The 14,847-nt window shown below is 41.0% G+C and overlaps 1 protein-coding gene across 17 annotated transcripts in view; it reads right to left on the bottom strand.

The window, feature by feature from the left end:
• The window catches only part of ABI3BP (ABI family member 3 binding protein), a 566,204-nt gene that overhangs the window by 6,798 nt on the left and 544,559 nt on the right, over positions 1 to 14,847 (bottom strand). For all 17 annotated transcript variants that reach the window (XM_075336532.1, XM_075336540.1, XM_075336538.1 and 14 more), the window contains 4 exons: positions 10,671 to 10,750; positions 9,638 to 9,667; positions 4,514 to 4,675; positions 1,979 to 2,101 (listed from right to left, as the gene is read on the bottom strand). In XM_075336532.1, the coding sequence (XP_075192647.1) occupies positions 1,979 to 2,101; positions 4,514 to 4,675; positions 9,638 to 9,667; positions 10,671 to 10,750 (395 nt within the window). The remainder of the gene's footprint in view (positions 1 to 1,978; positions 2,102 to 4,513; positions 4,676 to 9,637; positions 9,668 to 10,670; positions 10,751 to 14,847) is intronic.

Genomic DNA, 14,847 nt, shown 5'->3' with positions numbered 1-14,847 from the left:
ACTAATTGACTGACAACTGTCACTGTAGTCATAAAGGTATTGAGTCATGCCACCCATCATAAGCTTAATGCCACATTCAGCGAAAAAAATAGAAACTAAAAAAGCTTTATTTTATCATTTATTTTTTTCTGCAAGGAGGCCAGTTAAGGACTTACCAAGGGGGCCCGCCAAGCAACCCTATTGTGTGATCATCTGGTGAGCAGAAAATCCCCAAGGACAAACCAACTCAAACACAGATGGAAGGATAAGCAGGAATAGATTGGAAATGTGGGTGGCCCCCAGGTGCCATCTCATGAAAACTTGGTAGAGATAAATATACGAGTATCTTGCACAACCTTTATAGACCTGTTGCCAATAAGAGTCAATAAGTTCTGCTCCCAGGTCCAAATTCCACTTGTTAGTTGGGTAAGGTATAGGGTTACGTGGGCTTCATGAAAAGATAGACGCTGGAGATATATGGGGAGAGGAAATGGAGACTAGAATCTATAGCACGTACATTAGTGGGATTCCACAGAAATTTGGAGGAACTTACCAGGGCAAAGCAAATTCCTAACCAGTACTAAAAAGCAGTATAAGGCCTCTTTCACACGTCCGTGAAAATCACGCAAGTTTTTCATGGATGTGTCAAAGGTGTGTAATGCCCTCCGTGTGCTGTGTTTATGGCACACGTGTGTTCTCTGTGTGCTACCCGTGATAATAAGGAGAACGGGAACTTTCCGCTCACCTGTCCCTGGCGTTGCTGTCAGTGGTGCTGATCTACGGTCTCCGGTCCTGCCAACTCTCCGCTGCTGCTGCTGCTTCCGGCCCGCAGTGGAGTGAATATGCGATGAGCATAATGAGCGAGGGTCGGAAGCAAGTGACAGCAGTGGCAGAGACAGCAGCTCTGGAGAAGGTGAGGAGACAGCAGCTCTGGAGAAGGTGAGTGTAGAAATTCCTTTTAATTCACAGACACGTGTGTTTTCTCTGGTGCGTGTCACACAGATCACATCCATGGATCCGTGTGTGGTCCGTGTGACACCCGTGATGCCGGAGAAAAACGGACATGTCTATGTGTGGCGCACAGGGGCACACGTATGCTCCACACAGACACACGGTCCATGGCAAAACACGGACATGAGCGCAGACCCATTGATTTTAATGGGTCTATGTATGCCCGTGTCTCAAGCACGTGAGGACACGGTCCAAACACGTACCGGAGACACGGACGTGTGAAGGAGGGCTTAGATAAAGTTGTGGAAAAACTATTCAAAATATTCCCCCACGTAACTGAGCACAGTTGCATTATTACCGTCACAGGTATACCCACACACCTCTATACAGAATTCTGTACCTGATGATGATATACTCCTCTTCTCACCAACTATCTCATATTTTTTTCAGATATTAATTTCTACTTTCTTAGAATTATTTCTACAAAGCCACTACACAGTGGGATGAGCTGTGAGTGGTTTTAAAGAAAAGGCAAGGAACCATAAAAATAGAGCCAAAAAGTGGCAGACATAGAGTTGCACAGCGAGATTGATAAGTACTGAGAAGCATAGTGCAGAAAAGTCGCCAACACTCTGCTGACTATATGACTTCAGTGTCCAAACCTCCTGTGATATTAATATCAGTCCAAAAACTATGCACAGGGAGCTTCATGGCATGGATTTCCATGGCCGAGTAACTAACACAACGCTAACCATTGGATGGAGAGGTCTTAAGCATGTCACTGCTGGACTCTGGAGCAGTGGAAATGTGTCATGTGGAGAGACGTATCAAAGTTCTCTATCTGAATGAGTCTTGGTTTGGTGAATACCAGGGAAACATTACCTGAAATTCCCAGAGACACCCTTCAAAATTTTGTAGAAAGCCTTCCCAGAAGAGAGGAAGCAGTATTTATATAGAATTGCATTTGACAAAAGCTCCTTTAGGTGTAATGTTTAGGTGTCCAAACAGTTCATATCATATCATAAAGGTATAGAATATTATGATTTACCTTTTTTAGCTGACAATTGATAGGGCTGCAGCTGCTCTCCTGTCCTCCCTTCAAGAAATGAATCCACAAATTGGCAGTGATCTTCCCCAAATCCTGACTGATCCCCTACATTGTAAAATGTACCTGCAAAAGAAAAAAAAAATCAATTATCAAATCTTTTATATAGTTCACTTTATCTTTGCAGTTCAAAGTTTGTCAATCTGAAGCTAAAAAAAAATAAAAATCCTTAAATGTGATTAATCCCTTTCCGCTCCATGACATATATTTGTTATCTAGTGGATGTGGGTGTATGGAAAGGACTGATGAGCTGAGCCTGCTCTTCACAGCTGTTACTGTATATGGTTAGCACCTTCCTCTTCAACAGCGATTGGAGCTAGCACAGCAATATCAGTGTTTCTAAAAGGTTTCCATTAGTGATGCGTGAGCACTACCATGCTCGGGTGTGCGGTACTCGTAACGAGCAGTTGGATGCTCAGACAGGCTCAACTCATGTATCAAGAATAATGGAAGTCATGGGGAAGATCGTCCAGAAAAATGCTCGAGTTCCCCATTGAATTCCAATATACTTGGTACATGAGTTGAGCCTGTCCGAGCATCCAACTGCTCACGAGTACCAAGCACTCATGCATAGTAGTGCCCATTCATCACTATTTGCCAGTACTACAAAATTGTATGTAACATTGTGGGGCAGGTCACAGATTTAAGTCCTATTTAAATAGCACAAACTTGGTCAGATTTGAATGAGGAACCGAGCATAATAATAGCTTAAAGAGGTTGGCCACCTTATCTTTATTTTAACAAACATGTTACGGACTTGGTAGACATGATGTATTGATACCTAGCTTACAGTATAAATCCGGAGCATTTTCTGATATCTGCTGTAATGGTGCACTAGGTCTCCATTCACCGGATAGAGGCCAAAGGGTTTTCTTATGGCCTCCGTCTGGAAGGTAGCGCCTGCATACTGCTTATTTAACTGTATAGGAAACAGCAGCAGACTAAGCTTTTCTATACATATACCATGCACTATAATGGGTCCCTATGGTGGATGGATTCATCTCCACTGTGGCTAGATCCCCTGAGTGTATGTGCCAAACGGTTGTTACAAAAATGAGAAAAAAGAAAAATGATAAAGTGAGGATCATCAAATAAGAAATATTAATGTAATCAAAACAAACACATACATCAGAGAGGTAAAAACAAGGTCTAACCCAAGGATGTGTCCAAAACATGGCATTGACCAATCTTCTCTGACCCAAACAATGATGGATACAAGGGGCTGCTGAGTCTTTGGCTTTACCAGAAAGAGATGAGATAGGATGATGAAACTTTACATTTAATCTACATACTCTCCACTGATATCAACACACTTCTTGGATCAATATTCCAAGTTCTGTAAGCCTAGCAAAAAGAAGGATTTCGGTTGTGCCTTAAACCAGGCATCTGTAGCAGCCATGGCATCAGAAATGTGTGAAATTTGGTACCCTTGATGTGTTTCTTCAGGTTTGGAAACAGATGATAGTTGGAGGAAGCTAGATCTGGTGAATAAGGTGGGTGGTCAACCAGCTGGATGCCCAGCTCTGCCAGTTTTGCCATGGTCGCTTGTGCAGTGTGAGTGGAGGCGTTGTCTTGCAGTAATAATCAAGCTTCCTTTGGACAGCTTGCTGTGCCTTTTGGCCTTCAGCGTTGCCTTCAATTGGTCTAAAAGTTCAATGTAATAGCTTGCATTAATGGTGGAACCCTTTTGAAGAGAGTCCACTAGCAGCACGCTTTCCTTATCCCAGAACACAGATGCCATCACCTTAGTGGTTGATTTTTGCACCCTGAACTTCTTTGGACGAGGAGAAACACTGTGCCTCCACTCTTTTGACTGCTCCTTGTTTTCAGGGTCATACAAATAAATCCAGGTTTCATCTATAGTGACCAGTCGATCCAGGAAGTTCTTATCAGTCCATGGACCAGGAGGTTTTCACTTGTATGCTTCTCTGATCCATTGAGTATTTGGAGAGTTTTTTTATCTTAGAATTTGTAAGCCAGAACCAGGAGAGAACAGTCAGACGAAAAGTATAATAGAAACACGAGCGCCACTTCTGTATATATTACCTACTCTTGGTTTTGTCTTACAAGTACTGAGGTAACAAATTCACCAAATACTAAATGTGTGCACATGGCCTTATAGTGATCATATCAGACATTACACTGGTGTACACAGACACTACAGGGCCCCAGTGTGAGAACAATATATGGGCCCTTTGCTGTCCAACTGTTCATCATAATGCACAATTCCATCTACATTGGATTGGAGGTGACAATGGACCACCTAAACTCTTGGGCTCCCTGGCTGCAACAATGATATGTCCGCCCTTGAGACATCACTAACATGGGTATCTGCCCACGTAAATGCGATTTAGTGTTCAGGGCTCACAAAAAACAATTTTACAGACTGGGCAGATGAGACTCTACCGAGAGATAAGAAAGATAATAGTGGCCTTTCTCTGAGCATTAATATAGAGAATATAGTGCATACTGGATTACCTGAGAGGGTATCGCTGAGGTAAATCTTATATCTGAGAGAGTTACAGAGCTGAATGCCCACAAACTTCTTATACCAGGTTCTCTTGACATATTGCTTTCCTTTGCAATCTGAGTAGTAATCTGCTTTAAATTTAATTTCTGTCCATATAGCATCCTTTCCTCCTGTACAATAAAAAAAGGCTCAGAAACAACACAGCATGGTATGCAATAGAAAAGTATGGCAATGAATAGTATCTATCTAATGACTCATATCTAATGGAATTTTTTAAGTCACAGCTCTCTTTGTCTCTTAAAAAAGGCTCCTCAGCATCAGTGGCGTGCCCACAATGAGTTTTTGGTGAAGTTTTGATGCTGCATATTTTCGCTGTGCCAAAAAACAAAGCATTTTACAGTTCTAGTAAAGTGAATGGGATTCATAGAAATCTCGTGACCACTGTGCATCTTATTATACAGAATAAACTGCCCTGAAATACATTTTTAAAATACGCAACAGGTCAATTTCATTATGGGAATGTAGCCTTATTCTCTACTGTACCCCAATTTCTGCAGTCTATCATTATATACATCATACAGTCCCTGACAGAAGTCCCTGACCTTTCTGTTTTCATTAAATGATCAATATTTCAGCTGTGCAGCAACTTTATTTTCAGAACCTAAACCAAATTGGGGAGGGTTTCAGCTTTCCAAAGAGTAATTTATGAAAGCAATGGATGAATTTAAAGTCAGGTTATAAGCTTTTATTTACATAACATGGATAAGCGACAGAACTTCTGTCAGGGACTGTAGATGCTACTAACAGTATCTCTACTGAGAAGGATGAGGGAGTTTCATATCAATCATTGGTAGACTGAATGTACCCCCGAGTTTTCTGAACAGATCTAGATATTAGTGATGAGCAGGCACTACCATGCTCAGGTGCTCGGTACTCATAACGAACGCTCGGACGGGTTCCATTTGTGTACCGAGTGTAATGAAAGTCAATGGGGAACTTGAACATTTTTCCAGAAGATCTTCCAGAAAAATATTGGAGTTCCCCATTTACTTTCATTATGCTCGGTATACGAGTCGAGCCTGTCCGAGCATCCAACTGCTCGTTACGAGTACCGAGCATGGAAGTGTCTGCTCACCACCAATAGGTATAAATTACCTCCTATTATTTTACTTTCTAATATAAATGGTAAAGGATATTAGGCTTTCTGACTCCTTCTTTTGTATGGTTATGACACTACTCAGTTACTTTAAATATTCCTTTAATCCAAAAAAGGTTCCCCATACCCCATATATGCCTCAGCACATTTATTGTTCAATTGTATTATTTTCACATAATAATAAACTTGACGTTATGAGCTGGACACGATTAGTATACTGTATATTTGGCATGAAGTACGGTCTACAGGAGGCCAAGCTGAGAATATATATACTCATGTTCAGAGTAATAAAATCACTCTTTTCCACACATATGCATTACAGGGTTTCATCTCACAAGCCACATCTCACTAATAAAACTGATGTCATTCTGGAATGTACCCCCTTTGTTCTGTCATGTCCTTAAATCTTATTTATTTTTTTTAATCCTCCCCATTGCCCTTTGAAATATAATGGAAATATTTAGATATATGATTCAGTAGTTAAAGAATACTACAGTATAAAAAGCCTCCACATTTTAATGCGCCCATACTTTTTCATGTATTTACGTAAAAAAATTGATGATAGTAGGTGTTGTAGGATTCATGAATTTCAAGGAACTTATCACTTTCAGAAATGCTATTTACCTACAGATAAAGGGGTGATCTGCAGGTAACGAGTGTTTAAATCATGGAAGGCTTACTGGATCAGTGACTACAAGCAGAATATGGAATTACATTATTCCTGCAGCTGCTTGCTTTCAGTCATAAGGATGATACAGGAAGAAGTTACAGTCACCGCTAGCTACACAGTGAGTGCAGATATAATCACCCCTCAGCACATTGATTGACACTCCAGCCTGCAGCGTATTTGTGCAGCATATCTCTGTAGATCAGGCTGTGAATCGATGTGCCAAGGAGTGAGCGGCAATAGTACCCACTCCCTGCACCCCTAAACTTGAAGCGATCAGATGCAGGGAGAATAAAATTCCTTTTGCTCCCTATAGCTACTGCTCTAGTAATCCTACCAGGCATAATTTAAATGCTATTTACCTACATATTACCACTACTGTATATGTGAAGGTTAATAGTCTCTGTAGACTGTAAGGTAAGTAGGGAACAAGTGGAGAAAATGAAGTTCTGATTTAATGCACCAAAAGAATGGAGTGACAGGTTAAAAGCAAATTCTACATGACGTGTGGATATGAGCAATTAGAAATACCTGCTCTGTATTTTTGTATATCAGTGTTGTAGTAAGGTTGTGTGTTTTTTTAAGTCCTTGATTTTTTTTCCTTTCAATTCATGATAATGATCATTAAAAGATGCTAATTAAAATATACTAAATCAAATATAGTCTACAATGTTCCTGTAAAGGATCTAGTTTTGTGGAATAGAAAGAATGAAACACTGGAAATCTAATAAGATGAATGGGAATCAAATCACCAAAAAAGTATTTACCGGCAAATATAGGGTTAATCTGTAGGTAAATAGTGTTGCCCTGTGTAATTGGGTGACCTGAAGCGCCGCTACACAGAAAACATGAAGTTTCGATCACATGTATTCACCATGTATTGGCTCTCTACGAGACACCTGGGCAGTGCAGGGTGACTAAAATCCATCAGTATGCTGAGAGCGCTGCTGTAATGACCCCCCTTTAATGACAACCTGCCTGTAACCTGTGTTCACTGAGTGAGCTGTCACCCAATGTGCAGGAGTGTGATTACAACCTCACTGTCATTAAACTATGCCTCGAGGCAAACAACTATGAGAAGACCTCAGACGATATGCAATACAGATTCTTAAAGAGGTTGTCTATTCGCTCTCCTGGTGATCGCGTAACAGTCTTACGACACGTGAAACCTGCGGACAGTCAGTGGCTGCTTCACTTTCCTTGACAAATTACTTACTCTGGAGCTGCTGCTGCTCTCTCCCTCCTCCCTCCGGATATACGTGATACTTACAAAGGTGGGAGATTGAAGCGGCCACTGATTGGCCGCAGGACTTGCGTGGCGTAAGACTGTTATGCAATCACCGGGAGAGTGAGTAGACAACCTCTTTAAGAATCTAAGCATGGTTTAAATCAACTAATCATTCTTGCGAAAAATAGAATTGTCAATAATCAGGCTGGGTATGGCTTTTTTTCAAATTGCTATTATTGAAACATATTTTGTCATGAACACACTTAACATATGGCTTAGTTACTTTGTTCCTGCACTCTGGATGCTTTCCCAATGTGCTCAGAAAAGTGTAATGTAGATAAGTGTAAGGTTATGCACTTAAGGGAATTAGTGGTGTAGGAACGTTACTGACCAGTGTCAGGCAGCTGCTGCCAAGGCTAATAAAATAATGGGATGCATTAAAAGAGGCATAGATGCTCATGAAAAGAACGGAGTTTTGCCTTTATACAGTCACTGGTGCAACCACACTTAGCTTCAGTGTAAAAGGACATACAGTAGTTGAACTAGAGGGGGTGCAGAAGCTAATGGCCAATGTTATTAAGGGAGTGGGTGGATTGCAGTACTGTACAGGTTATCAAACTTGTAGTTATTCTATTGGAAATAAAGGATGGTTTAGGGATAATAGAATTACAATGATCAAACGTGCATGGACAGTACAGAGGTCTTTGTAATAAACGTTTTGCACCTAGGACTGCAACAAAGGTGAAATAGAAACATTTCTCTACATATAGCAGAAAGAAGGTTTCATCCATCATCACGGATGGAAATTCTTTATTCTGAGAAGCAAACAGTTTCTAGATGATTTTGTAATGGTGGATTCCTTGCACAAGTTTTAGGAGGGCCAGGATGCCTTTCATGAAAATATCATATTACAGTTTATGAATATTCAGTTTTTGTGATGGGATGTTGATCCTGATTGCCATATCTTTCCCCTAATATGGGATGATTAGCATTTGTCTCATGAGGGGGGTTTGCATTTCTTTGGATCAACATGTTAGGATTACAAATTGAACTGAATGGACTAAAAGCCACTTTAAACGCAACGACATCGCTAACGAGATGTCGTTGGGGTCACAGAATTCGTGACGCACATCCGGCCTCGTAGCAACGTCGTTGCGTGTGAAACGCAGGAACGACCGTTAACGATCAAAAATACTCACCATACCGTTGATCGTTGACACGTCGTTCTAATCTCAAATATTGTTGCTGCTGCAGGTACGATGTTGTTCCTGCGGCAGCACACATCGCTGTGTGTGACACTGCAGGAATGAGGAACAACATTGTACCTGTGGCCACCGCCAATGAGGAAGGAAGGAGGTGGGCGGGATGTTACGGCCACTCATCTCCGCCCCTCCACTTCTATTGGGCGGCCGCTTAGTGACGCCGCACGAACCGCCCCCTTAGAAAAGAGGCAGTTCGCCGACCGCAGCGACGTCACTAGGCAGGTAAGTATGTGTGACGGGTGTTAGCGATGTTGTGCGCCACAGGCAGCGATTTGCCCATGACGCACAACCAACGAGGGCGGGTGCTTTCACCAGCGACATCAGCGATGATGACTAGCAATGTCGCTGTGTGTAAAGCCCCCTTTATGTCTTTTTTCAACTTCAACATCCATAAAAGACATAAACAGCACAACTGTGTTTGTGTTATTAGTATAGTTTGATTGTATTTGTCTTTAAATGTAAGTTAGGTAGCAATCAAACTGTATTTTATTAAGAATCATTGCAGAACTACAGGTAATTCACTTATGTTTAATGCAAAATGTATCTATTACATTTGTAAGTTACATAACATTAAAAATATATATATTCCATGATGCTGTACAAAGTCTGACATCACTTAATGCTTGATGTATAATTTTCCTATCACAGACACACTCATACACACCTGGATCCATTTTATTAGTATTTTGTTATTCTCTAACAAACTGTCTGAAAATAAACATGGCTGCTTCTACTATTACATTACCTGGTATGATGCTATATATTGGGATATAAAGAAAACAGTGACATGATAATAGCCATATTTTTGACCTTTCTTACCTGTAACTGGTTCACTAACTCTTGGGTCAGCTGCAGAAAAGAATGAACAGTTTGTTAGTTACTGCGCATTAACACAGGATATTCCATTCCACTATTAGCAATGTCTTGGGATAAAGAAGGAGCAATAGACTTACTACTTTCCAATGAGCCTTAAAAACCTATGCAATGAGAGAGACTATTCACACATGGATATAATTCCGGCACATTGCTCAGCACAGAGATTATGACCAGATGTGTAGTCAGCTGGAGATGTAGCTCTGGAACACAAATCACTCCAGGATTCCCATGGTGCCTAATATTTCTGAATTAGAACATCAGATTTTCAGCTGTCTTTGGAAATACAATACCCTAAAATAAAGAGCTCTTTAAATGAATGGGTTTTACGTCACTATCTCCTTCTGCAGGTATTTTTTTTATTGCCTCATTCTGCGTGTTTTCACTGTGCATGAATTCTGTATCACAATTTTCCTTATTTCTAACATAGCCTAATAGTTCACACTGCTGTTGAAGGATGGAGCCTCCATCAGCCGTTCCGTCACATTTCAATTACGCAGCATGCAGCTGTATTTTATACCCGGATCCCATTCTGATTGGGAACACTTCAGCCTTTTTGATATTTGGTTTTGAGGAAATTCCTGCGAAAAACAGCACTGCTGGCTAGCTTGCTGATGGAAAATTCTTTTAGACAAAACTATGATGGGCCTCTTTTTTAATTAAATAAAACCATAGACTAAAAGATCCCTTACGTTTTAATTGGTTCTTACAGGTTTTCATTTTCTCTTACAGGAGTAAACTATACTATACTTTCCATCAATTGTAACAGAATCCTGATGGAAAGTAGCCCCATTACCATCAACTAATAAGTCCCATTGAAATCAGTGATTTCCTTTTATTAAACCCAATCAGGTATGTTATTTGAAAAGTTTCTCTATGTTTTGATGGAACAGAAGAATATATCACTGGATCCAAAACAGTTGACTTGAATGCAAGTATATATGGACATTGGCCAACAGCAACAAAAGTACATAGTTACCTGATTCTGTATTAAATTCCACCGTTGCACTGCTTGGGCCTTCACCAAGAGGATTTTTTGGTACTACTTGGAACTCATAACTATAAAATGAAGAGAGATGACAACTTCAGTTAGTGGTTTTCTTACAAACGGCATCATACATAGGGCTCTGTGCCATCAATATGTGGGGTTGGCAGTATGTCTGCACAGTTTGGTTAACCTGCTAACTACAGAGAAATGTGTTCAGAATTATATCATCATGGTTTTAATTATTATAAACATTTTTATACTTTCCTTATAGGAAAAATAAATCACAATAAACTGAAGTACTGGAAACTTTACCAGAAGCATAACTTTCTACATTTACTACTACTCTACTGTTTTGTGACACATGAGTTGATAGGTAGTGTGATGACCCAAACACACATACACACACACGCGCACACACACACACACACACACACACACAAACACACACACACACACACACACACACACACAATTTGCTCACTTAGCTGATCCAGTAATTATTGTTTTCTTCTAGTATCAATGGCTAAAATGGCTTTGAACCAAGTAGTAGAAAACACAGAACTTCTGCAGCATCCAGATTTCAAGATCTGTTCTTATTTTCATCAAAACACATATGTACAGTGCTGGCCAAAAGTATTGGCACCCCTGCAATTCTGTCAGATAATACTCAGTTTCTTCTTGAAAATGATTGCAATCAGAAATTCTTCAATTAATTTGACTTCAATTAAAAAAAATAAAAAGAATTGTCATAAAGCAAAATTGGATATAATTCCACACCAAACATAAAAAAAGGGGTGGAAAAAAGTATTGGCACTGTTTGAAAAATCATGTGATGTTTCTCTAATTTGTGTAATTAACAGCACCTGTAACTTACCTGTGGCACCTAACAGGTGTTGGCAATTACTAAATCACACTTGCAGCCAGTTGACATGGATTAAAGTTGACTCAACCTCTGTCCTGTGTCCTTGTGTGTACCACATTGAGCATGGAGAAAAGAAAGAAGACCAAGGAACTCTGAGAACTGTCTGAGGACTTGAGAATACAAATTGTGAGGAAGCATGAGCAATCTCAAAGCTACAAGTCCATCTCCAAGGACCTGAATGTTCCTGTGTCTATGGTGCGCAGTGTCATCAAGGAGTTTAAAGCCCATGGCACTGTGGCTAACCTCCCTAGATGTGGAAGGAAAAGAAAAATTGACAAGAGATTTCAACGCAAGATTGTGCAGATGGTGGATAAAGAACCTCAACTAACATCCAAACAAGTTCAAGCTGCCCTGCAGTCTGAGGGTACAACAGTGTCAACCCGTACTATCCGTCGGCGTCTGAATGAAAAGGGACTGTATGGTAGGATACCCAGGAAGACCCCACTTCTTACCCCGAGACATAAAAAAGCCAGGCTGGAGTTTGCCAAAACTTACCTGAGAAAGCCAAAAACGTTTTGGAAGAATGTTCTCTGGTCAGATGAGACAAAAGTAGAGCTTTTTGGGAAAAGCCATCAACATAGAGGTTACAGGAAAAAAAAAGAGACATTCAAAGAAAAGAACACGGTCCCTACAGTCAAACATTGCGGAGGTTCCCTGATGTTTTGGGGTTGCTTTGCTGCCTCTGGCACTGGACTGCTTGACCGTGTGCATGGCATTATGAAGTCTGAAGACTACCAACAAATTTTGTAGCATAATGTAGGGCCCAGTGTGAGAAAGCTGGTTCTCCCTCAGAGGTCATGGGTCTTCCAGCAGGACAATGACCCAAAACACGCTTCAAAAAGCAGTAGAAAATGGTTTGAGAGAAAGCACTGGAGACTACTAAAGTGTACAGCAATGAGTCCAGACCTGAATCCCATACAATATCTGTGGAGAGATCTCAAAATGGCAGTTTGGAGAAGGCACTCTTCAAATCTCAGGGACCTGGAGCAGTTTGCCAAAGAAGAATGGTCTAAAATTCCAGCAGAGCATTGCAAGAAACTCATTGATGGTTACCGGAAGCGGCTGTTCGCAGTAATTTTGGCTAAAGGTTGTGCAACCAAGTATTCGGCTAAGGGTGCCAATACTTTTGTCTGGCCCATTTTTGGAGTTTTGTGTGAAATGATCAATAATTTGATTTTTGATTTATTCTCTATTGTGTTTTTTCATTGCAAGCAAAATAAATGAAGATAATAATACCAAAGAATATGTGATTGCAATCATTTTCAAGAAGAAACTGCGTATTTTCTGACAGAATTGCAGGGGTGCCAATACTTTTGGCCAGCACTGTAGGTGATTGCAGAATGCAAACAAAATCATACAATAGGGCAATGCAGGGGGATCTGGAAAGTGACTAGTGAGGTAGACCTATCAGGTGGGATACCATATCTAGTGCCCCTAAGGTGCTGAAGACCAAGTATGCTATAATGAATGCCACCATAAGCAACAGCTGTAAGAGGGAAATTCACACCTTATGTTTAGGGTGAATCTAACTTGGTGTGAAGCTGGAGCAAGGCCTACCAAATCGGAGAGGAAGTCTTGCAGGAAAGATTGCCTACAGAGGAGAGTAACTAGCATATGGAGCACACATGTGTTAACACCTTCACTTTTATGAAAAAAGCTTGTGTGAGGGCCATTGATGTGTATTATGCCTTTCTTGAGAAGAGTCTTGAGATCTGTTTCTGTTATTTCTCCTGCAGTAGCAAAGCAGCTTTCCTATATAAGGTGTTTTACAGTTTGTTTGATGCACTTGGGTCTGGTCACTTCCTTCTTCATCAGCAGCCATTTTATGGACAAAAGTGCTGGTCAGTTTGTTAAGAAAGTTGAACATACAAGAGAAAGTATCCAACACCTTTTATTATAGCAAGCATTAATTTATTAAGTGGTGAACTACCTCCTGAAAATTTTAAGCATTGATGTTCTGTTTGACTGAGGGTGAGGCCACACGATGTGGCTTGCTGCATGCCCGGATGCATAGTCAAAACACTATGTGATGTCAAAATGAAACTGTGCAGTCATTGGTCCGCCATGGGTCAGACGCATTTCGGTTGTGTGACTAGCTGCACTATGTGGCTGTACCTTTATGTTTTTAGTCAATTGCAGTAAAGCCAAAATATTTGATTAATGGCTACAGACCTAAGGTACCGTCACACTTAGCGACGCTCCAGCGATCCCACCAGCGATCTGTCTTGGCAGGGATCGCTGGAGCGTTGCTACATGGTCACTGGTGAGCTGTCAATCAGGCAGATCTCCACAGTGATCAGAGATCAGCCACCAGCCACCAGCGACCCATGTAACGAAGCTGTGCTTGGTAACCATAGTACACATCGGGTTACTAAGCAAAGCGCTTTGCTTATAGTTACCCGATGTGTACCTTGGCTACGTGTGCAGGGAGCAGGGAGCCGGCTTCTAGAAGCTGCGGATGGTGGTAACTAAGGTAAATATCGGGTAACCAAGCAAAGCGCTTTGCTTGGTTACCCGATGTGTACCTTGGTTACCACAGCATCCGCAGAAGCTGGCTCCCTGCACATTCATATCGTTGCTCTCTCGCTATCAAACACAGCGATGTGTGCTTCACTGCGGGAGAGCAACGACCAAAAAATGGTCCAGGACATTCATCAACGACTGGCGACCTCACAGCAGGGGCCAGGTCGTTGCTGGATGTCACACACAGCGACATCGCTAGCAAGATCGCTGTTGCGTCACAAAAAACGTGACTCAACAGCGATGTCGCTAGCGATGTCGCTTAGTGAGACGTGGCCTTTACTCTTTCCCTTGTGGATTGGAGTGTTTGACATGAACAATATAAAAACTTATTAAATGGTTATAATTGTATTTCAGAAACGATAGAAACATATAATTAGAAAATCTAATAACACTGGGCAGCATGATGGCTCAGAGGATAGCACTGTAGTATTGGGGCCTGGGGTTCAAATGCCACCAAAGACAACATTGGGAAGGAGTTTGTATGTTTGTGTTTGCTCTTCATAAAAATATGTGTTGGAATACAGAACAGTCACCTGAACATTTTCTAAAAAACAGTTTAATAAGACACTATATTGACAAAAGTGTTGGCACCCACCTATTAGTCATTGAATTTAAGCTCTTTTATTCAGTCCGATTGCCACAGGTCTAAAAAATCCAGCACCTAACCTTAAAGTCTACCTTTGCCTTTTTGTCTCTGCTTGGTGTGTCATCCTTTAAATAAAG

Source organism: Anomaloglossus baeobatrachus, chromosome 2 (genome assembly GCF_048569485.1).
Source record: "Anomaloglossus baeobatrachus isolate aAnoBae1 chromosome 2, aAnoBae1.hap1, whole genome shotgun sequence".
In the NCBI taxonomy this organism is placed as follows: Eukaryota; Metazoa; Chordata; class Amphibia; order Anura; family Aromobatidae; genus Anomaloglossus; species Anomaloglossus baeobatrachus.
Note: the sequence above shows the minus strand (reverse complement) of the source record. Positions and strands in the feature narration are given on the sequence as shown.